This window comes from Chiloscyllium plagiosum, chromosome 6 (assembly GCF_004010195.1).
Source record: "Chiloscyllium plagiosum isolate BGI_BamShark_2017 chromosome 6, ASM401019v2, whole genome shotgun sequence".
In the NCBI taxonomy this organism is placed as follows: Eukaryota; Metazoa; Chordata; class Chondrichthyes; order Orectolobiformes; family Hemiscylliidae; genus Chiloscyllium; species Chiloscyllium plagiosum.
Genome location: NC_057715.1, coordinates 16,622,334 through 16,646,114, shown reverse-complemented (window position 1 = coordinate 16,646,114; position 23,781 = coordinate 16,622,334). Strand labels below are relative to the sequence as shown.

Sequence of the window (23,781 nt, the reverse complement as noted above, 5' to 3'; positions counted from 1 at the left end):
AATTCTTACCAAGTTAATAACCAAAGGCTGCGTAAAGAAAAATTGAAAATAGACTAACACAAACAAATCAAACTAACGGAAAATGATTAGGTTAAACTGTGACATTCCGCATAAAACGGACATTTGGATGAACATATTTATTTCTCCTGTACTCAGCATGCAGATATTCAGATGAAGATATTTCATACGGCCCCGTTCATTGTTTTCTTAATGTTTCCACAACATTCCGAATTTTAAAATAATAGAAAGAAAACACGCTGTTCGAATGGCTTGGATATTACTGTATACGGTTTATTGTCAGTCAATCCTTTTATACTTTGAATAAACAAGTGAATCTCCATCTAGTCTTCTTGACCCGAAAAATAGATAGAGCTCTCTGCCTGGTCGCGTTATTAACTTAGACAATGTACTGTTTGAAATGTTTTTACAATATCATGTTTCCATTATAGACATCCAGCTAGTAAATATTATCACAGACCATATTTATCAAGTTTATTATTGTGGAGCTTTATTACCTGTGAGTTGTATATGTTTAAGACATAATTTCTACATGCATACGTTGCACGTATCTGGATGTCTATTGACGAGACAACGTTTTATGCTACTTTTTTAAAGTCTTCCAATGTTTTATTAATTTTCTGTATGGGTTTTTTTCCCATAAATTTCCATTTATTGTCCCATTCCTGGCTAGGTGCATGTCCTCCAAACGCCCTTTGCAAGCATCAGGTACATGTATCGCACTAAAGCTCCACCAGGGCTTGTGCCAGCAAAAGAAAATGCAAAATTGCATTAACGTTAAGAATAATTAATTTTCATAATCGTAAAGTTTTGTTCTGAATAATGTAGGAAACAATAGAACAAGTGACGAGCGAACTACGAGCAGGTGCCTTTGACGTTTTGTTCCGAAGCAATTTGGTTTCTTCCTATAAAACCAGCCAAGTAGAACAAAAATGCCACACCTTTAGCACACACAAAATGACTGCAGTGTCTGACACACTAGTCATTTTATGGGAATTCCGTATAAAATTACTGTAGCGCGTTGCCCAAACTTTATTCAGTTGGCTACATTAAGAATGCTCTTTCAAACACTTTCAAAGATGTTTAAATGAATAGTATTTGCAAACTGGATATTCCATTTTATTCAGAAAGCCTAACACCAAATCACGTTACGTTATTCTACGAGAGCCATGCAGTAACATTGTAACATAACATTATAAGTTATGAGGGGCGCAAGAATTTTGCGCACCAGGACGTTTTTTTCCCCTCACTTGCAATATTAAATTCAAAACAAACAAAACTATGCAATTCAATTATTTGCCTTTCAAATAGCCACGTTTTAAAGGAACACAAAAGCGTCTGCGAAGTTTCGCTGCTACAAGTGCTTGCTACTTGCAATGAAATAAATTCCGTTCTCCAGTCCTGTTCGCCAGATAAGAAAGTTTGCACCATATTACCGACTACAAAAGGATAAAGATTTATGGTTTCAGCAGCCGAGGTAAGTTGATTGTACTGTAAAGGGGTATAGCTGTTACATGCGTTTCCTTGTTGCTGTCCTTGATCAGCACAGCATGATATGTATCTGTCATCGATTACTATGTCTTAATATATACTTCTGTGATCGATTTATTTATTTCCACTTGTTTTGTTTTGCTTAAAATTGTTACAAAAATGTAACAGAGAAATAAAACTCGTCTATTTGCAATATCCGAATGCTCCAATTGATGGTATTGGTTTTAATAGATTTTACAGAGAGTATAACTGAGCATTTTAATGGATCCAAGTAACACGCTGAAGAAAGTTCCCTTCCTTTGGCCGAACCCTCCAGATACTTGTAAATTAGGATTCTATTCACAATTCGATCAATATGGAACGCAATTTAAAAATAATAAATATCTGGCACTAATTTGGTTCTGAGGTACTATAGTCCAGTATTGAGTCTGTCCGCTCAGTGTAAAGCATAAAGCTAAATTCTCATTAAGCACTGTGTTTGTGTTATAATTATAATGAATTGGTTTCCTGTTACTGTTTTTTCCAGGCTTGATTATTTTTAAGGAAATTGCTTCCGATTTCCCGGGGTTTTACTATCTCTTATTACACTTTCTAAGCATAATCGTATTTCCAGTTGAAAATTCTATTTTTTTTTAGCTTTTCGCCCTATTTTCTGGATTATCAACAATTGCTCAAAACAGTTGAGTGCATTTGTCAAAAAGTAACATAATACGAATTTTAAGAGCGCAATTAATATAGTCAACGGATGAACTGGGACTATATAGTTATTAACGTGGCTTGGATAGAATAAATTATGCGAAATATGGGGTTCAAATTTAGGAAACTAGAAGTCTGTGTTAAATCTGAAAGTCGATAACGGCAAGAAGTCAAGTAATCAGGTACCGGGGCAGAGAGGGGATAAAGGGAAAAGGTTAATACGTAGGGAATATTTTGGAAATGCAATGATGGACGGTACAGAACAATGCCAAATATTGCAATTTATCATGTAAATGTGGAAAAAGGCCATGTCCACGAGAAGTATGAATATACTAACTTCTGAACTAGATAGGTATGGCATTTCGCTGGTAACAATAACAGGAGGGAAGCATAAATGTTGCTCTTCACCGTTTCTAAAGAAAATAACTGCAGATAGGTGAAGCGCAATCGAGTGCAGGCTTCTGAAATTTTAGTGACATGTGTTTAGTATTTTTCTCTCTTCCCGTTCCTGTACTTACTGGTGGTAAACCACAACGACTTGCCTACAAAGCCAATGCTGTCTGTCAATGGCCACATCATACAAGCCATGTCCTCATAGCAATCCGCCGCTCCATTACCTCATGCCTTGTAAGTCTGGATTCACATAAAATCCCTATACGCTTGATTGCACGCCCTTAATTATTGAACAGATACATGTTTCTTTTCAATAGATGGGGTAATTAATAGACTATCAGTAAACTGAATTCAACACTTCCTGGTGGTTTACCACTGTTTGTTTATAATGTGTTTCTAGTTGTTCAAGTCAATATGAAAGAGTGCGAATAGAGGTATTGTGTTCATGTCTTTTTTGATAGTCACACAACTAAACAGATGAGGTTATGCTGATACATAAGAGCAAACTCGTGAGTTTCCCGTTTTCTGTTGACGTTTGCAATGTATCTCATTTAAAGCGACGCTGTTCTTTGCAAAATATTGCATCCTGGGTTTGTGAGACAAACCTCCCAGATAAAGAAAAACAATCGCGCCCCGAATGCACCATCCATCAGCTGCAGGTGTTTTGCTCACGCGTTGGGTTATTTGTTTAGGTTTATAGGTATATTATAGGGAGATCTGTGTCATTGGCGAAAATATTGGCAAAATGGCATTAGAATTCATGCTGCATATTAAAGGCTCAATATTCTCTAAGTGTTATAAAGATTAATTGTAAATACTTGCCAGGTAATATGTACAAATCATAGGAGGTGCGTTCAGATCGTTAACCCTTCATACAAGTTAATTATTCTATGTAATCTCATGTTTAAAAATTCTTATCAAAAGCACTGCCGAAAGATTTCCATGCCATATATAAAGTAATTGCAAAGGTTCATAAATTGAAACTTTATGTCTTTCTCATTGGTATTGATAAATATTGCATTGCAATTGTTTCCATTTTAGTACATCGTTTATTTTTAAAATGGAGTTTGATTTGCCCTTGGTGTCACAAGATATACTAAGGTCAATGTTACAGATGATTAAATGTCTTTCACAAACTCGTTACTTAATTGGATAATTTCTGACACTGGTCATCCCATTACATTTTTCTGTCTCTTCCTTATTTGTCAAGTTCCTTCCTCGACTTTCTCCTTCATTCGAAAATAACGATCTACTGATAACCATCTAAACAGTTGCAGTTGTAAGTGGGAGAAGGAAAATGTAAGCCACGCTTGCCGCGTGCCACCCTTACCTTAACACAGTGATTATATCATGTGAACTGATTCGTAAGACTGATAAACAAGAAGGTGCAAAACACCCACAGACTTAAAACCGAAATAAATTACACTAGTAATGTGTTTTAAAAACGCAACAGACTTTACAGGGGTTAACTGCAGATATAATTTATGGAATAACAATCATAGGTCGCCAACTCGTAAACTGATAACACATGTCACTTTCATTTGTCCCTTTTCTAACATGCCATCGTAAAAATGTTTTTTGGAAGCTCTTTGCCAAAAGGACAACAAGCGTTCATGCCCACTCATTGTAAATACAAAGCTGTAATGTACATGTGTATATCAATGGATGGGTGCGGTTTGACAGTAGGCAACAGGCCATAACTCGACACTCTGTACGTATCAAATACAATCTCGAAGAGCGTAACATAAGAATGGGTTTGTTCTGTCCATTTCTTAATATTCACACGGGCCCTTCTTTTCCCTCGGTTGATTTTAGCCGAACATAAGAATAGTTTGTATTCAATTTCTCTAGCTTCCACAATTTGTAGCTATTAATATTAACATGTGGGGCAGTATTTCACTAACAAGTGAGCGAATTCATTCAGTTGAGGTCTTCGAACCAGCACCCGCCTCACCGCTACACCCCCCACCCCTACAGACTAACAGAACCGTGCTCACTATAATTCTATCCTCTTTGAAGTACGGGATAAATTAACAACATTGCATTTGTTAAAGTTGTCTGTGTTGTTCCATCTCGGTGTGCAGAAGATACGCCATCTTTTTGTGCTTGAAGGACACAATAATCATATTTTGCACGTAAGATTTGAGACTTTCGTGTGTCGTGAAATTTATATTGCAAGCCCAGAATGCACATTGGCATTAAAAATTGCTCAATCAAAATACTTATGTAACAGTGATCAGAAGAGGTAACATCAATTCTCGGCAATAATATCACGTAGTTAGAAGTAGCATGTTCCAAACATTCTGATTGCTCCGAACAGAGATTTTTTTAATTGATTTGGTTTAAAGACTAGAGCTCATATGTGCTTTATCACGAATCTTAGGTCTAATCAAAGTAAGCAAGTTCAGAGATAATTTGTACTGTCATAGTTATTTGATTAACTCAATAGGGTTCTATATTTGATCGGCCGGCTAACAAGATATGGGAACTTTTCCTGACCCAAAACGTGAGCTTATGAGTTTTATCAGCAGTCCTTAAACCCACTGTAATCTAAATAGAATACAAGTATTAGAAAATGAATAAAGAATCTCAACTTACATGACGTTATGTTCTTTCTATACTGTTGTAGTCACTATAGTGAATACAGTCCTGAAATTACAATTATATTGAACGATAGTTCATGGGCAATCCTATACCTTGGTTGAATTCATGTTATTTGTGAAGACTAAGGAATTATCATTTTAAAGAAGCCATTAAAAATAAAAAAACTGAAAACATGACCAGACATCCGGAATTTTAACTGATTTTTTAGATGTTATTTATTCAAAGAAACGTATTCAAAACAATGGTATTTAATCCTTTCTCCCACCCAATTAACTTCTGCCTTGATTTCTGTTTAAATTCTGACAAAAAAATTAAAGGGGGACATTTTTGTTGCTTTCATACGATTTTCAAAACTAACGAGATAGCTAGCAAACAACAGAATAGAAAACTTTAAACTACCCCCCGGTAAACACAGAGATGGTGTCTAGTGTTCGGACTCTGTAAAGTTCTATCAAAATATCTTCCCCCCCCCCTAAAAATTTTACATAAACTTATCAGATATGTGACATTGATTTCTCCATCATGCTTTGACTAACTTTATTTAAAAATAGATTGAAATATTTGACAAGACTGATTCAGGCGAAATAAGATATTGTAGGGGTGCCATTGTTGGCAGTTATTATAACAAGCCTGCAGGGCTAACAAAAGAAGCGCTGTCGCTGTATAAAGAGTGCGGCTTCTGGATTTGGAAAACCGGATAAAGACATTCTTCTCAGTCTTAGAGCACCGTCTCTCATATAGTAAGTGTATTGCTTACCTCGCCAAACCTGTTGAAGCACCCATTAAATGAATAGATTATCAGCCGCTGGCCTTGCTCACTGTCCACCACCAGCTCCTGTCTGCATTTCTGCTACAATGGTACTGAAATGCAATTGAATTTTTGTATTTGTCCCTCTCCCTCCCTCTCTCTCGCTCTCTCTCTCTCTCTCTCTCCCAACCCGGTGACCAAGGACAGAGGGTTTTTTTTTGGAGGGGGGGAGCGGCTTTGCAGAGAAATAATACTGCTCTGTGGAGAAGTCGGCAAACGTGACTTTGAACTTGGATCAGCTCCTGTATTTCCTGCAGAGTAGCCCTGGATAAGTGAAAGAATAGCAGCAAGCACTATGCTGTGGCCCTTTGGAATTCGAGAATTAAAGCACCAAACAGATGATGACTGAGGAAGCAGTGAGAGGCATGAATGTATGTTACAACAGCCGCAGTATCCAAATCAAACTTTATATACTATGATACATAAAATTAAATCGTTGTTTTGTTGACGCTCTCCGAGTAACCTTCCGGTCTGATTGAAGTTCTATACATTCTGTTCATCACAGATGAGGCGGTGACTTTGTCTGAAAAATGCAGGGTCAGTACACAGTAGCATAAGGACAGATTTTGTAATTAACTATGGGTGATTTAGTAGCACACGGGATTGTTTCCGTGACGTTTGCTTGTTTTTTTTTCCCCCCTCTCTTATTCCAAACCTGCCCTTTAATACAGACTGTTCCCTGAGCAAAACACCAGAGATCCCACACCAGTGTTTTTTTGTTTGGAAAAAGGAAAATGGTAGCAAGTTGAAATATTGGCACTTTTTCGTTCATGACGGTATAGAAATAGTGGGATTATTTGTATTTAAAACGTCCTTATATTAATACATGGATTCATTTCATATCCTCCGAGTGAAGTTTACCTTTCAATCGTTTTCAACGAAAATCGCATTTAAGCAGAAGAAAATGCAGACAGCTTTTATTACAAAAAATGGTGTGCAATTTAGTAGGTGGCAAATCGGATTAACTCGCCCCCCCCCCTTTATTTCTGGCACAAACCCTTCTAAGCAACGCCTGTGTGAGAGAGAAGGAAAGGGTGGTCAAGAATTTTCTCACAGTTGAAATCTGATCAGAATTAGACATGTCTGTTTAACTGGTGTCAAATAATTTCAACCCAAAGCTTTCTGATGTTACAAGTTCCTTATCAAAAAAAGTTATCTGATTATCATCATTTTACATGCTTGGGATGTTTTTTTTTAAAACATACCCAGTTCAGAAAGGATAGTGTGGGGAGAGGAGGACATGAATGGTATTGTGAACATTATATTCAGCACCTGCCCCTCAAATAGATTGCAAGTCGTTATAACGGATTTCAATGGACTTCTATCCCAAAGAAGCAAAAATATAACGTTGCTACCTACATGGTGTGGAAAGGAGTGGCTCTGAAATGGCCGAACTGAAGGGGTAAAAAAAACAAATCAAAGTAGGCGTAATTAATGAAAAATGGCGATCTGTTTGGAGCAGGCTACCTGGGATGGATGAGGCGGAGTTGTCCAATGAAAAGCCATTAGAAAGTGCTCGCTGTCCTGTTTAAAAGGGGTGTTGGGAGAGGTGCCGTCATTGCAGTCAGTACTCGCACTCTGCATCATATGACAGGAGCGGGACCAGCTTAAGGTACCCCCCCCCCCCCTCATAAGACACACTCTATCCCTTCCTCCCCCACCCCCCACAACCCCTTCCCATTCCCTCCTCCCTCCCCACACATTCCTCGGAAGGATGCCCTTATCTCAACTCCTCATTTAACTGCCTTCTGATCACCGCTATCGCCGACAACAGTGCATCTGCTCAGAAGAGAAAGAGAGACAAACAGGGAGGAAGAGGCTTCAAAGAAGACGGTTCCTGCTCCGTGGGAATTGCTGCTGCAACAACTTCTACGTGATCGCAATAAAAACTATTCTAGAGGACAGAGAGAGAAGAAGACAGAGAGAGAGAAAGTTGTACCTGATCATTTGGCTCGATCTGTTTTATCATCGCTTATTTATTTCTCAAGGAAGGCAGAAACTGTTACAAGAAAAGAAAGAGGCCAAGATTTGGATTCGAGCTGTTGAATTCATGGACTGGTGCGTTTTGGCTTCTTCAGAAATCGCTCATAAACAATAACAAGAGGGGAAAAGGCGTCTCTGAGTTGCTGCTTGATTCCTGTGTGTGTGTGTGTGTGTGTGTTGTGGTGTCCGTGGGTGGGGAGATCTCTCTGCCTCTCTCCCCTGCCTTTATTTTTTTGTTGTGGAAAGCATGTTGCTCGATGCGGGACCCCAGTTCCCGAGCCTCGGGGTGGGCACATTCGCCAGGCACCACCATCATCACCACCACCATCACCACTCTGGCGCCGATATGTCCGAACGGGACCTCGGCTTGTCTCAGAACAGCTTCGTCGACTCGCCTCACATGGGAGCTTTCAAACTGAACGGCGGAGTGCACCACGACCTGTCGTCCCCGGGTCAGAGCTCGGCTTTCAGCTCGCAAGCCACCGCCGGGCCGGGCTACGCGGCCGCTTTGGCTCCCCACGCCGCTCATGTGAGCTCATACTCGGGCGCCGCTTTCAACTCCACCCGGGAGTTTCTGTTCCGGAGCCGAGGCTTCAGTGAGTCGAGCCCAGGCTCCAGCCAACACGGGATCTTCGGGCCGAACCCGGGCAGCCTTCACTCCGAGCCTCCGGGGCATCTGCTGTTCCCCGGGATTCATGAGCAAGGAGGATCCCACTCGTCCCCAAACGCTCACGTCCTCAACGGTCAGATGCGCCTGGGTCTACCCGGGGAAGTGTTCGGCCGCTCGGATCAGTGCCCCAGGACTGACCCTTACTCGGCGGCTCAGCTCCACCACCCCAACTATAGCCACATGAACATGAGCATGAATATGGCAGCGGCTCACCACCACCACGGCCCCGGAGCTTTCTTCAGGTACATGAGGCAGCCCATCAAGCAGGAGCTCATCTGCAAGTGGGTCGACCCCGAGCAGATGAGCAACCCCAAGAAATCGTGCAATAAAACTTTCAGCACCATGCATGAGCTGGTCACCCATGTCACAGTGGAGCACGTCGGCGGACCCGAGCAGACCAACCACGTCTGTTTCTGGGAGGAGTGCGCCCGGGACGGCAAACCCTTCAAAGCCAAATACAAACTGGTGAACCATATCAGGGTGCACACGGGAGAGAAGCCGTTCCCCTGCCCTTTTCCCGGCTGCGGAAAAGTTTTCGCCAGGTCCGAGAACTTAAAGATCCACAAACGCACCCATACAGGTAACAAAACAAAACGCAACGGACGGCAACAATGCTTCATACCCCCCCACCGATGTCTCACCATCCCCCCTCCCCTCCCTCCATCCCCACCGTGTCCCGGTTAGAAGGGAGCGCCGGTCCCTCTTTCGATTCGCAAGTCATTTAACACATCATTCGGTTTTGTTTTCAAGTACAACTCAATCATTTATATATTGCCAAAAGCGCTGAAATTAATCTTGCTGTGGCCGCGTTCAGCAAACTTTTCCATGCCACTCTAGAACTTCCCATCGTCGTCGCTCTGTCTAGTAACAATACAAGAATAATTTAACTTTTTGGTCTTGTCTTTGAGGTTGGGTAGTAGTTTGAAAATGATCTCTTCACGTTTTAGCAGCAAATCTGTGCCGACCACTTTCTGATCCTTAATAATTTGAATCACATTGCACGTCTAGATTGAAATTGATTTTTTTTTAAAAAAAGAAAATCCGCTGCAGTGGAGATTCCAGAAACAATATACATTTCACAAATTCTGGCCACTTTAGAGGAGAGAATTAAAAATGCTTGGCTTGTAAAAAGACGTGAAAAAAATGTGGAAATTGCCTCGTGTTATGTGGGAATGCAGCCTCCAGCCACAAGTTGAACGTCCTCTAGATAAACACATTCTCTGTTAGACAGCAGGAAAGGTTTGCTGAACGAATACTCCGTGAGTTATAATTTCTGCTGCATTGCATAATATTTCTCTGGAGTGGGCAGAATTATGTCATCAGCAGCCGCCAGTATTTGGAGCAGAAACGTTGAATATGGGTCAGGATGTAATCTAAGGACAGAGGGTCCTGTGCTAAACGTGGCAGCCAGCTGAGAAATTAAACTGAGCTTCAGCCATGCGGCATTCATTATTCATCCACATGTTTATATTTTCTAAATCACTGGCTTTTCAAAGGAGATGGAAACAAAAGCGATAATTAATTAAGAAGGTTTTTTTTATTTTTAAAAATCGCAATAACTATTTGCTTCTGGTAACAGAATGCAAAACTCATTGTTCGCTCGATTGTATGATTAGTCATAGGTGCCAGACAAGTCTTTAGCAAGGTTTTCAATTGGGAAATTTATTTGCTTGGTGCGGCTATACTTCAGATTTCGAGGCGGTTTACATATCTTTTCGGAAACAATTTAAATGCTAATAGAGAAGGGGGTAATGTTACATTGTTTACTCCGTATTCCTGTGTGATTCCCACCTCCTAGTTCCGTCTGTCTGTAAAATGCAAAATTCAGACGGGAAATGCTCAGCGTTTTTGACACAAATGGCATTTTCAAACACAAAAGTGTATTCCCATGAATAAGTATATCCGGGGACTGGTTAAAGAAAAAAGATCCCGACATGTGGAAACGACGGCGGTAAACTGCGGCTGGTGTTGCTGAATCTTTGTTCGGTTATTTCATTTCTAGAATTCGTTTGGATCATTTAATTGAATTCACAGCATCCATTCTGCGAGTTGGAGCAGACTCTTTAATTACATTCTGCCATTGTGTAAATGCGATGAACTATTTCCTTTCCCTGTGTTGCCATCAGCTGAGGAAGGCAGCTGCGAACCTTTTAATGTGACTATTTCCATTCAGGGAAAGGGACCCGAGCAACACAGGACTTAGAAATCGAGTACTTAACACACATTCACATTCATCACTCGAATCTAAACGCGAATCGATGTTGTCAAACGCATTTCCGTCCGCTGCTTAAGACTTCAGTTTAGGTTGGCCCATTTTAAATTTTTTTTTGGGGTGGTGATTAAGGATGTCAGGGCGAGCTATTAAACACCACTGTTAAATGTTGAAAGCGTTCAGATCTGGACGCTTTGGGCGGCGTTGGATCTGAGAGAAATGCAAGTGTTGGTAGATGGAAGGATATGTGGTTTTGCTTGACTGATCCGTTTCTCCATGCTATTTTTCTTGTCTAGGTGAAAAGCCATTTAAGTGTGAGTTTGAAAGCTGCGACAGGCGCTTCGCCAACAGCAGCGACAGAAAGAAGCACATGCATGTGCACACTTCAGACAAACCCTATCTGTGCAAAATGTGTGACAAGTCCTACACACATCCCAGCTCTCTAAGGAAACATATGAAGGTTACTACTTTTCAATATTTATATAGAGAAAATTACTTGTATTAAATATGATCGGGTTCTGCTGTTTACAAAGGACTAATTGGGTATTCCCACCTCTTTTTTTAAAACTTGTTTTTATTTAAGGTGCACGAATCGTCACAAGGTTCGGAGTCCTCACCGGCAGCGAGCTCTGGTTATGAGTCGTCTACTCCCCCGGTCCTGGTTTCTCCGTCTACCGACCCCCAAAACAGCAATAATTTATCTCCTGCCTCGTCTGCAGTGCACACTAGCGCCGGCATTTCCTCCAACTTCAATGAATGGTACGTTTAAAGAGCAAAGAAACGCAAAAACACACACACACATAGACACACACAACACACACACACACACACGCAAAGACTACAGGCCTCCAACTTGGGAGATCGGCGTCAGTGCTAACTTAACGTTAAAAACAAAATGTAAAAACAAACTTTTTCCAAGTTAATGGGAAACGGAGAACACTGTAACCCTTCCGTACAAGCAATATCCAGTTCCAGAGATTTTGCAGAGGCGAAGATCAGCATTATTTATATCTTACTGAATGAACCTTTTGACTACTTTTCCAACTTGGAACACAGTTGCAGCCTGTTAGTATGAACTGTACCTGGAATCCTTGATGAAATACAATTATTCTGCGGTGACTATGGATATCTTTCCTAAGGAGACATGACATTTCCAGATTGCGCACAAAATGGAAGCTTGAAGGACACAGAAATGATTTCCTTGTCGCTGTGTTTTAATGTTGAGATTTATGTCACCTTTTTTCAGGGCGACCGATTGTAGAATCTTCATGCAATTCTATAGAGTGAAACCTGTGCCAAAGTCAAATTGCAGTTCACAAACACACACAAAAATGCAAATAATTGCTTGTGAATGTATTTTTTTTTCTCTCTGTTAGCTGGGTTTTTAAATCTTGTGATGTTTTGTGCTTTGCCAGTTTGAATTGTGAAATGCTCTTGGAGATTGTGAAAAAAAAAGGTTGTGCCGTTAATTTTGTAACAACAAATACTCATTCTGTAAATAACCGCGTTGCCATATTTATCCCATTTGTAATTAAATTATGGTATTAACTTGCTACACATGAAACAATATTTATAAAGAATGTTTCTTAACTATAAATATGTACAATCGTGAGTTAAACATGAGAGTGTTCGGATGGCTTTGTTTTAATTTCTAGATAAAGCAACGTTTTCCCTTCATGTGCGATGTCCTGAGATCATTAACAGCATACAAATAAATAATAAAACATGTTGCCAGTGGATTTGCTGAAATCGTTATTATTGAATCCAAAATACATTCTCATTGATGTTTATCTGTGTCCCATTTGCTAAAATTCAGCCCAGCTGAATTGTTCAAGGCTTCTTGACAATAACCTTTTTGGTTGGGAGAGTGCTGAAGAAGACAGCAGGATGAAATAGTTCACTTAAATACTCCAGGAAGACAAGTCAGTAAGGGCACTTTAATTGTAGCGCGTACAATATTTGAGGCAGACTTGGTTTTGATTGTGTACATGTTCAGAGTAAACATTCAGGCGCATTATTAACAGCAGTGATTGGAAGATAGATGATTCGCCTGCGATATTCAAAAACGATGTATCGGTTTGTTTACTTTCGTTCGGGTTTCTTGTGTGCTGAAGGTGGGAGCAGCAAAGTTAAAGAAAGCAGCATGTTGGACAGTCTTGTGAAACTTTCATTTTGGGGCTCGCTGGGACCGGGGTGGGGGGGGGGGGGGAAGGGGGCGGGATCGGAGGCGAGTAGTCGATGTTAATTAGTTGCTGCGTACGAGGTTGGTAAAAACTCAAAAAAAGTGCACACAATTCAATGGAAACCGAGGTGGAATTCATTACCACGCAGTCACAAACCTGACACGTGTGAGAGGTGTTTTCCTTTGCATTTTGAATGACCGTTAGAAGCAGGCACATATTTGAGAGCCAGGATGGGGGAAGCTACAAGTTCTCACTCTCCACACACACACAATCTGATTCAAAACTGCATCTGCTACTTGTTATACGGTCTGGACTGAGATTTATTTTCGAACTAACTCGAACATAAAAATAAAACATTCAATTTATTGAGCCGTTGCGATGATAGCGGGGCAGACATAAACAAAACAATTGCCGAAATATTCTGGCCGTTTTTTTTTGTCTCTATTTACTCTAGCGGCTCCTTTGCGCTGTTAGAGGAGTGAACAAGTTCAGTACTATCAGTTAGAGCGAAGTAATTTTTAAAATCAAACCACTTGAAAACACGAGCACAAAAGATACACAAAACAAGGAAACGTCACTAAAGCCACGCGGATTTGCCATGCAGCAGGGAGCGGGTGACGAAATCCAAATTTTTTTATTTGGAAAAACAAAATTTTGGTGCAACCAAATGTGGACCTGTTTGATGTGGCCAGTGTGATTTTTAAATGGTCCGAACCACAAACCCAGGCAGAGAGGCGCCTTTTTTCTAACGAAGCAAGAACTTGAACTTGACTTTGCGTCACTCGGACCCAGTTCTGGTTCATTGTTTTACAGCTCTTGCTCCGTGTTACAACATGAACCACCGCTATCACGAGTCGTTTCTATTTTTTTCCCTGTCCTTGCGATCTTGTGCGTTAGTGGCATTCCCGTTACCGATTTGAACACGGCTCGAATGGAGTTGACTTCAGAAGTGAATTCTCTCAGAATGACCATGTAAAAATAATCTCACGTCTCGCCTCTCACAGTTACCAAATAAATATTTTGAGAATATGCCAAGACGAACTTGAACTGCTGTGAAATGTAAGTACCATTTTGTACCGTTATCTTCGATTTCTGATTTCATTTAATCATTCACCAAATTGATAGTATTTTACTGGCGAAATATGCTTTGAAACTTTGACAGGGACACGTTCAAACTAAAAAATGTTTTTAGAAGAGATTACTGGCGTGTTATTTCCAGCTCCATGTCTCAAAACAAAATTAGCAAGAACATGGTTACTAATTCCATGCTATCTATTACAACTCTTTCTTTATCTAAGGAGTTACTATTATCAATGAAAGCAAATATATGTATAGTCAATGAGGTTTTACATATAAAGAGACCTTGAAGTTTGAATGAGTCCAAGAGAAAACCATGTTCAAGTTGCAATATGTGGTCATAATACCCCAAACTCAGCAGAGTGATTATCATTTTGAAACAACGTTATGATATAATCTTATAAAGAGACTGTTAAATGGTCTATAAATTACGGATAGGGACCCACCTGAGGGCATAGTGACGGCTGTATTGATAATTACAGGGGGATATGGCGAGTCCCTGTCACTCGAAATGGCAGCTCATAAATTATAAAGCTGCTCCAATAAACATTCAATTGTAGCCTTCAAAACGGCAGATTTTATGGTACCATTCAAAGTTATAAGACAATTTTAAGAGATAATTCAATTGACCCTGCTATTAATGATTAATAATACCACGATGACGTTACAGTAAGGACCACAATTGATGCTATGAGCTGGAATAGGTGTGTTTATATCCTGCGGTTGAATATATTGCATTCGACCATTAATTTCAAACAAGAAACAGATTTACAAAATGTAAAGGCAAAATAAATTCTGCATGTGCACTTTCTGAGAAAATGCTCTTCAATGTTGTAATCTTACGGAACACCAATCAAAGCGGAATTGAGCTAAAATTTACAAATCATGGATTAAGTTTTGACGTTCAGTGCGTCCTCTCTCTTCGTTAAAGGGAATAAAGGTTAAGCATAGGAAAGCGTGTATTCGCTGTGAAAACATAAGTTCTTAATATAACGTAGTGCATGTGCTTCCTCAGCCGTCAGCACAGGAAACAAAACTGTCAGGAAATTGGAATCTCCGGGCATCGGTGCTGTAAATTTCAGCACCTGGACAAAGCAGAGACAGCAAATCGTCAATATTAAATGTACAAATCCATACCTATCGTACATCTATTAATTTCCCTAAAACTAGCTGATTATAGGCCCAATATCTATCTTCGCAAATTTAAAAGAAGCACGTCTTTATGTATAGAATTGGTCACAAGCGAATCGATAGTAATTTGAAAGTTGGGCACATACTAATCAATAATACAATTTATTGGCAAGATAGACATTGAAGTTACGACATTGAAGGCAATCTCTGAAATCCGATGTACCCTCTAGTCTTCGTGTAATGTTTAAGGAATCATGTCAGTTATTTTTATCAGTATTTCCAGTTCTACGCGTTACTTACTTCATTAGTTAAATTAACAATAAACTAATCAGCACATTTATTGGGGATTAGCACTGGTTAATTCCGTTTTACATTAATGGTTTAACATGTATTTACGTCGATCAAAGTGGGTGAGTGGGAGTAATTTGGTTACTTAAATTTCACCAATTAAAATGGTCACAGGCTTGTGTTCGTTAGCGTGCAAATTATTTTCATTGGAAGATAAATTAATCTCTTTGACTGCTCTATTACACAATCACCACTCGTTAATTAAAATGTGACAGAAGTTCGTCTAGGAAAAAAAAATACTCCTTGTTAATAACTTGACTTAAAAATAAGACTCGTCTTTTTTTTCAAAAGGGGGAAAACTGTCTACTATCTCCTCTATCAGTCCAGCTGCAGAGAAAATTAGGAGACGCAAAAATAATTATGAAGATGAACATGCTGATAATGCTGATGGCGAATTTCGCGATGATGATTTGACAACTACAGTAAGGGTCAGAGGACAGCACCATACCGTGTCCAGATATCTGCTCATTTCTGACACACGCTGTTATGATATTGATCCGAGATAGAAAGTGAACACAAAAGCTGTACTGTTGGCGGTGAATACAGATTCTGACGATTTTAAATGCGAGTGGGCCGTTACTTTATCCAAAAGTATTATTGATTAAACAATCTCTTACAGCGATTGTTTCAGGTTTCTGTTTTCTTTCTCGAATTGGTATTACCCTCCTAACACTAATTGCAAGTACATTTTAAACTTCCCATTTCAAAAAGTGTGAGGTACACGGTACACTAAGCATTACTGTACACACTTGGCGCAGTTCTGGGAATTCCTACACCATCCAGACATAGGACTTTGTATTGTGCTGTTCTGCGCGATCTGGTATCGGTGAAAATGTTATAATGAAAATAACAAATTATGCAACAGGTATCTTTGCAGTTTTTGAACATCAGTTCTGGAAACAATTCTAAAATTCGAATGTTGAATTTCCTGATGTTTCGATTCAATATGGTGCTTTGAAAGTGTGTAACTTTGTTAATCTCCTTGAAGAGTTTAGAAAATGCCTTTTCCTCAGTGTGCAGTGTCCAGCTTAACTCTTTAATTGCTCCATGCACCTTCTCAACATCTTCATTTGCAATGGACGTATAATGCTGAATATATTTCTAAGAATGTATTTCAAATGATCATGAAAATTTAAACGCCCAGAATGGTACAGAATACTTTGTCATTGACAAAACAAAATCTTGTGACTAACTTATAGTTTAATTACACATCAAGACAATTATCACATACTTAGGACAGATTACTACTTACTCGTTGGGTGGCTTTACTGTATTTGCAAAGCTTGAAAACTGAGCGTATACTTTGCTTTTTCCAAATCCCTCTCACTTGCGATTGAATTTGACCTTGAAATGATGGACCTATCCATTCTGGTGTTCTAGTATTTAAAAATAACGCACTGAGTTGAACGATCGGGATGGCTACCTGGTTCCACGCTGCAGATCTTCACAGTTTAAACTGGGGTACCACAATCACACAGAATCACCACGGCATACGGGAAAACATAAACGGCAAACACTGTTAGTTTGGATAACGTGTGTGTATCAGTTCGCGTCTCTGCAATTATTGGAAATACTGCCATGTACAAAACAGCCAGAATTCTTACCTATGCTCATAATGATCGTTTACAATCCTCCCTTCATTTGGAGGTTTTAACATATTAACCTAATATTGAGCTCCGAACGGTCTCTATTTATATAGTTTACACAGTTTCTGTAAATAATGGGAAACTGACGTGCGCCACATCTTTTGGAAGGATTATTATTGTGGTCCTTACCCAGTTTCGCTGGGATGTAGTTATTCTAAGTGTTATGCCTATTTTTATTTTAAAGAAACGAATTTTCTGAAAAAGAGTATTCTTATTGCCAACTGGTAGTCAAGTGAAGGTGTTATGCTTTTTTGAAAAATGCTTGTACATTAAATCATTTACTAATAGATTCTTACGTGAATGGCTATCTAGTAGCTGCCATTTTCGTGTGGAACTTTGAAGAGCGGGTTCATTTCTATTCGATTAGAATTCAAATGTATAGGGACTAACGGGACCGGCGAATCTGATCCAGTGGCGTCCCAAGTACGGCAGAATCCAGCCACACTCCCGTCACTGGTTTAAAATGTATTTCTGCTCCAGCCACATACTTTCTCAATTTTTAGAGTTAAGAATAAGTCCAATGTATTTTTTTTCTTCTTTGGCCACGGTTTTGATGATTAGTCTTTTATTCAAAGCAAAAATAAAGCGTGACATTTCAACAGATTCAATCACAACTATTTGTAGGAATCTTTCTGGTTTCAAAGCCATTCATCACTGTGGCAATCGGACTAAAACCTCCGATTAGGAACTGATATACAGTATCGCAGTTGCTTTCTGAAGTTAAAAAAAAACGAAATTGCTGTTTATCTACTGGAACTAACATCCCCTCCCCTTGTTTGGTTATGAGTTCCACTTTGGACTTCGGTGAAAAGTACAGTATAGCAGTACACCATAATATTTTAGATATCTAAGTACACAACTTCGTAAATGATATTAAGAATAATTCTTGGAAAGCTTGGGTGGTCCACAGAATCAGGCGGAGTAACTTGTGAAGTGGGCAAGGTGGGGGGGGTGGTGCGATTCTAATCGTTTGTATAACAAGTTATACTTTAGATGTCAAAGTGATCGCAAAGGATAGAACGGCTGACACCACCCAGCCCCCTCCCCCAGCGATTCCATATGATAGAAACCTGCCGCATTCTTCACATTTGTTCAGTGGCCCTAATCTGAGGCTTGTTGTGTCCAACAATGCTTTTGACGGTCACGGGCAGAGCACATTGTTGTTGGGCGGCGGGCGGGGTGTAAAAACAAAACTGCGGTCCCAAAGATAGACTGGGTGCGGAGGAACGCTTTTCTGTTTTCTATAATCGAAAGATGTTCCTGTCGTCTGAGCCTGCTTTTCTCTTTGCTTGTCCATTATCAAGGCACACGACATCGTAAATATAGATATGGGGAAGCGACTTAGAAACATGCCTTAGGTTCAAATAAACGTTCGATCGGAATTCTCATAGGAAACATGCCGAAATAATAAATTATATTTATGTTCCAGTGTTTTGTTTCTCTCCCATATCAATTACAAACTTTTAAAAAATGCAATGCACGTTTTTATTGCAGAATGTTGTGTGAATTGCTGTTGAGTTGCTAACTCCTACCGTTCTCTTTCCCGAATGGCTATTAACTTACTTCAAGCAGATCAATAAGATAGATTCCACAATCACACAGAATATTGCGGTTGTTTCAGCATTATCAGAAAATATATGTTCCAATTCTAACACTTCCATTACTTCATTTGCACAACAGTTTTATATTTTTTAACTTCAGAACATACATTTAAATGTTGACGGCAGCAACACTGTGGTTGACGCTGTAAGAATACTTTATAGCGTAGAAATATTAATACGACAGTTACAATCCAGAATTGCTTTACGATGTTAAATAGTGTGATATCCAATATTTCGTTGCCTAACTGAATCTGTTACAAATCTACATTTTATAATTTCAACCTTTCTCATTTCTTGTCCAGTACAATAGTTTCTCAGATTGCTCGACACTGTATATTGAAGCTCAATCCTGAAGGCAAAGCTATTTGCCCGAGACAGCGGCTGGTACACAAAGAACAATGAGTCAACATTGGGAGAGAAACGGAACAGAATTAAGTAAAAAATAAAAGCAAATTTGTTTTGCTGGCTTGATGGCGCATTTTCCAGAAGTTAAAATTATTTATTTCTCCCACGGCCATTGTCCAGTGGAGCTTTGGAAGAATGTTACATGTGGAATGCTCTATGTTACAAAACTATCTATTTGTTTACTTTGTAAATGTAACCTTTTGGCGTACTATGTATCATTGATGGCTCAAAAGCCAAAAATAAATGACCGTATAACTGACTAATAAATGAATAGATGACTGCAAGAATAAATTCCTAGTTTCTTGATTCTTGCCATTTGTTCAGTGAGTTTTGTTACTTGTTCCGTAACATCAACATTTGTGGTAACTGGCGTTGTTCAGTTCAGAATGAACGTGAAACTGACTATAACCAGGAACAGTTGAGGGGAATGGCACAGATGCAAGACGAGGAACCTGGATAAATACATAAGTGGGGAAAGAACAGAAAAAGACATTCATACGGGCAAGAATGGAAATTGAGGTGGGATGAGACTCAATTGCACCATAAGCATAAGCATACACCAGTGGATTTGAATTTATACTTTTCTACGTTGTATAGTCTATCTCCGTAATTCTATGAGACTGTTTGTTTCCTTTTTTGTGACATTAAGTATGGTATTTGATGGATGAAAAACATCTCCAATTGAATCTGATATGTGACATATACTTCCTTATATAGACACTCTAAAAGGAAAACGTTCACTTGGATAACTGGACATAGAAATTAAGGAAGCACAAACAAAATAGTTTACTCGGATTTTGAACACCATTATAAATCCAAACGTGAAACTAAATGATTTAAGGTTTTTACATTGAGTTTACATCATAGGACGGTACAAATTGTCAGGGTAAGGTAAAAACTTAATCCAAATGATAATCCTAGTAATTCTTCCTTGTGAGTACTTGGTGGAAGTGAGATCTCATTGCTGGCAATGGGTTCACTGATAGCTTATGAGCCCGATCTTGGTCTTACGTGCTCTCCCACTGTGAGGACATCAATAGTCAGCCAATAGAGTTGGTAGCAAATTGTTGGATGGAATGGCTGCCTGTTGTATCTGCAGTTTAACTGATTTGCACATCACCATTTAATATGGTTATTGCCACCACCTTTTTATGTGTAGGGATCCACAAAGCCTGCCTCTTCTGGAGAGGTAGAGCAAAGCTAGTTATTAGATCAATTAAAAGTGTTTATTCTATTTAAAAGCAGTAGTTTCTTGTACGTTAGTAACAAGTCACAGGTTGCATTAATATGATAGACATTGTTACAGAAACTATGAAGAGAATCTGAATGTTAGGTCTCACTCCTTAGAGATCCTTGTTCTCCTTTCAAGTCTATATAATATCATCAACATGGGCTGCGGATAACGCACTCCTCAGCATTGACTTTTGCAGATCCTGCGAGATTATAAAATGTTTCTCCACAGTTTTTTCCATCGTTAATATTATAGAGCCACAGTGTCATAGAGATGTACAGAATGGAAACAGACCCTTCAGTCCAACTTGTCCATGCTGACCAGATATCCCAACCTAATCTAGTCCCATATATCTGCACTTGACGCATATCCCCTACACTCTTCCTATTCATTACCCATCCAGATGTCTTTTAGATGCTGTAATTGTACCAGCTTCCACCACCTCCTCTGGCAATTCATTTCATACATGCACCACCTTCTGTGTGAAAATGTTTTCCCTTAGGTCCCTTTTATATATTTCCACTCTCACCCTAAATCTATGCCCTCTAGTTCTGGACTCCCCCACCCTAGGGAAAATACTTTATCTATTTACCCTATCCATGCTGCTCATGATTTCATAAACCTCTATGATGTCACTCTTCAGCCTCTGATGCTCCAGGAATATTATACAACTGTGTATATAAAATTACATTTGCCATCATTCCATCTCTCCCCAAGTCTCTGACTTCAGCATTTCAGGCATACTGGAGTTTTACTATTCTCCAAATATGTGTTCTCTTCGGACTTAGAGGATGAGTAGATTTCTGGGTTAAGATTGAAGATTTTGATTTGTTTCCTGATAGCGTGAGATCTGTAGGTTCCTTGCACTATCAAGTTATTCACTGGATTTGCCCCGGCCAAGCTGTGGTGGATGATTGACCTCCACAAGATGAGATTTCTGCAATTCCTTCCTATGACTCCTTCAACTGTAAATGATCATTGTTGTTTGCAGTTCCTTGGATGACTCTGTCTTTCCTGTTAAAATCCTGTATCCATTCTTGTTTTCCAGGTCGAAATGTGTCAGCAGTCTTGCATGATGATAGCCCTTGTCTCCCAGCAACAATCTTTGTAAAGCATCTAGATGTTGAAATAAAGCAGAAACAATTGTATAAACATCATAGCAATTCCCAGGGTATTGGGTGCAGGCTAATAAGATATTGATGGTATCAATGACCACAGATGATGTGTACATTGGTGGAATTGAAACCCTTTTCTTTTGATGACATCTACTGCGTTATGATATGATGCTCTGAATGTGATGTGTGTACAGTCTGTACTGCTCTGCATTTTGGGCCAGTGAACTATGCTGGCAAAACCAACTGCCTGGGCTGCAGCACTGATCTCATCACAGGGACATGGGATGAAACAATGTGATTTGGCACACATTTTACCAGTAACAGCCTTGATACATTTGTGGGTCGAAGGTTGATAGTTCCCACACAGATCCCAGAGATCCTTGGAAGCAGCCAGTCATATAAAAGCTGAGTGTGGCTGTCAACTTGATGGCAATTGGGATGGATTGCCACCTGCCCCTTCAGGTCCCAGGTCTTGCTCAAGCATTTGACACAGTTTTGTGACAGTGTACCAGGATACTGGACCTCCCGAACCTCATCCAAATCCTATTGGGATCTTCACCTAAGACTTCTTTATGCGATGGCTGTTCAGCAGCTGCAAGAAATTGTTGTTGGTCCTGGACTTGTTGATACATTTGTTACCCCTCAATTGTGCTTGTCCTTTTAGTTTGCAGTGAGCACAGCAACAGCAACAGCAACAGCAACAGCAATATCTGGATACATTGGTCTCGGTTCCAATGGAGCTCTGTGGAGAATATCCGAAACAGAACAGGTGCTTAGGAAGGTGAACATGCACATTCACATCACACACAATCCCCAATGGTTTAGCATAAAGTGGGATTTGGAGGGCTTTGACAAGGAGAGCCATGGAATGCCTCTACATAGACCACAGAATGCATGCAGCTCAAGTCATATCACAGAAATACAACAGGAGCTTCTTAGGAATTCTGAAATGTTGTTCCCCTCAACCCAAGGAAGGCATCATTGCATACAAAAGCATGTTGGCTTCAAAGTGAGAGGAAATCAGCTCAATGCCCTTGTGCAACCTTTGGCTTTTGGATTGGTTCTGTGACTGTGGTCCTCAGGAAATGCTTCTCAGATTGCCTGTAATTATTTCTGCATTTAGGAGATGGTTATCATTAATCTGCAATGACAATGACACGATCAAGATTACATATGACCAGGAGTTATATCCCACACAGTTGGACACTATATGCATTTCACATGCAGAACTCTATAATTACAGATGTCTTTAACCTGTCCTGTGTAAGTGCCTGATTAATGCAATTGATTCTTGAACATTACATACAAATGAACATTCTTGTGAACAATACTCACAAATAGAGGTTGTGTGCTCATTAAAAAAAACACTCCATCCAATCCAGGTGTGGTAACAGCTACATTTCTCTTGCATTTTTACAATTTGGATTAGGATGGAAGGAAATGCAGGTTGTGCTTGGTAGAGTGAGTTGTAGTCTCAGTCTGATAACCAAGGGCCAGCTCCTTGGGCCTACATGTGGCAGTTGTCATTGCGCTCCCTGTCAGGCCCATCAGTACTGAACATCCACTCATTCTCACCCAATGCTTTCATTTAAGTCTTCATCACCCAAAATAACATTCTGAGCCTGAGCCTTACAGTGGAGCCATGCCAATCATCATGCTGCAACATCTCCCAGTTGAAGACAGGCTGTTTGTGACTATCAATAACTCCCCATCCCACAGTACCCCATGTCCTCCAATGCATAAGCATCTCTCCTCCTTACATATAACTAAAGAATCCATACAGTGTGGGAACAGGTCATTTGGCCCAGCACGTCTACACTGACTGTCTGAACATCAGATTCTGGATTAGTGGTGCTGGAAGAGCACAGCAGTTCAGGCAGCATCTGAGGAGCAGTAAAATCGACGTTTCGGGCAAAAGCCCTTCATCAGGAATAAAGGCAGAGAGCCTGAAGGGTGGAGAGATAAGCTAGAGGAGGGTGGGGGTGGGGAGAAAGTAGCATAGAGTACAATAGGTGAGTGGGGGAGGGGATGAAGGTGATAGGTCAGGGAGGAGGGTGGAGTGGATAGGTGGAAAAGAAGATAGGCAGGTAGGACAAGTCATGGGGACAATGCTGAGCTGGAAGTTTGGAACTAGGGTGAAGTGGGGGAAGGGGAAATGAGGAACTGTTG

General features: G+C 39.9%; 1 protein-coding gene across 1 annotated transcript; it reads left to right on the top strand.

Annotated features, from left to right (window-relative positions):
- Positions 1 to 7,571: 7,571 nt before the first annotated feature.
- zic2a (zic family member 2 (odd-paired homolog, Drosophila), a) lies at positions 7,572 to 12,614 on the top strand. Its single transcript, XM_043691291.1, has 3 exons — positions 7,572 to 9,243; positions 11,172 to 11,335; positions 11,459 to 12,614. Exons 1-3 carry the CDS (start codon positions 8,241 to 8,243, stop codon positions 11,642 to 11,644), a joined length of 1,353 nt encoding a protein of 450 aa, XP_043547226.1. The 5' UTR covers positions 7,572 to 8,240; the 3' UTR covers positions 11,645 to 12,614.
- The last annotated feature ends 11,167 nt before the right edge of the window (positions 12,615 to 23,781 follow it).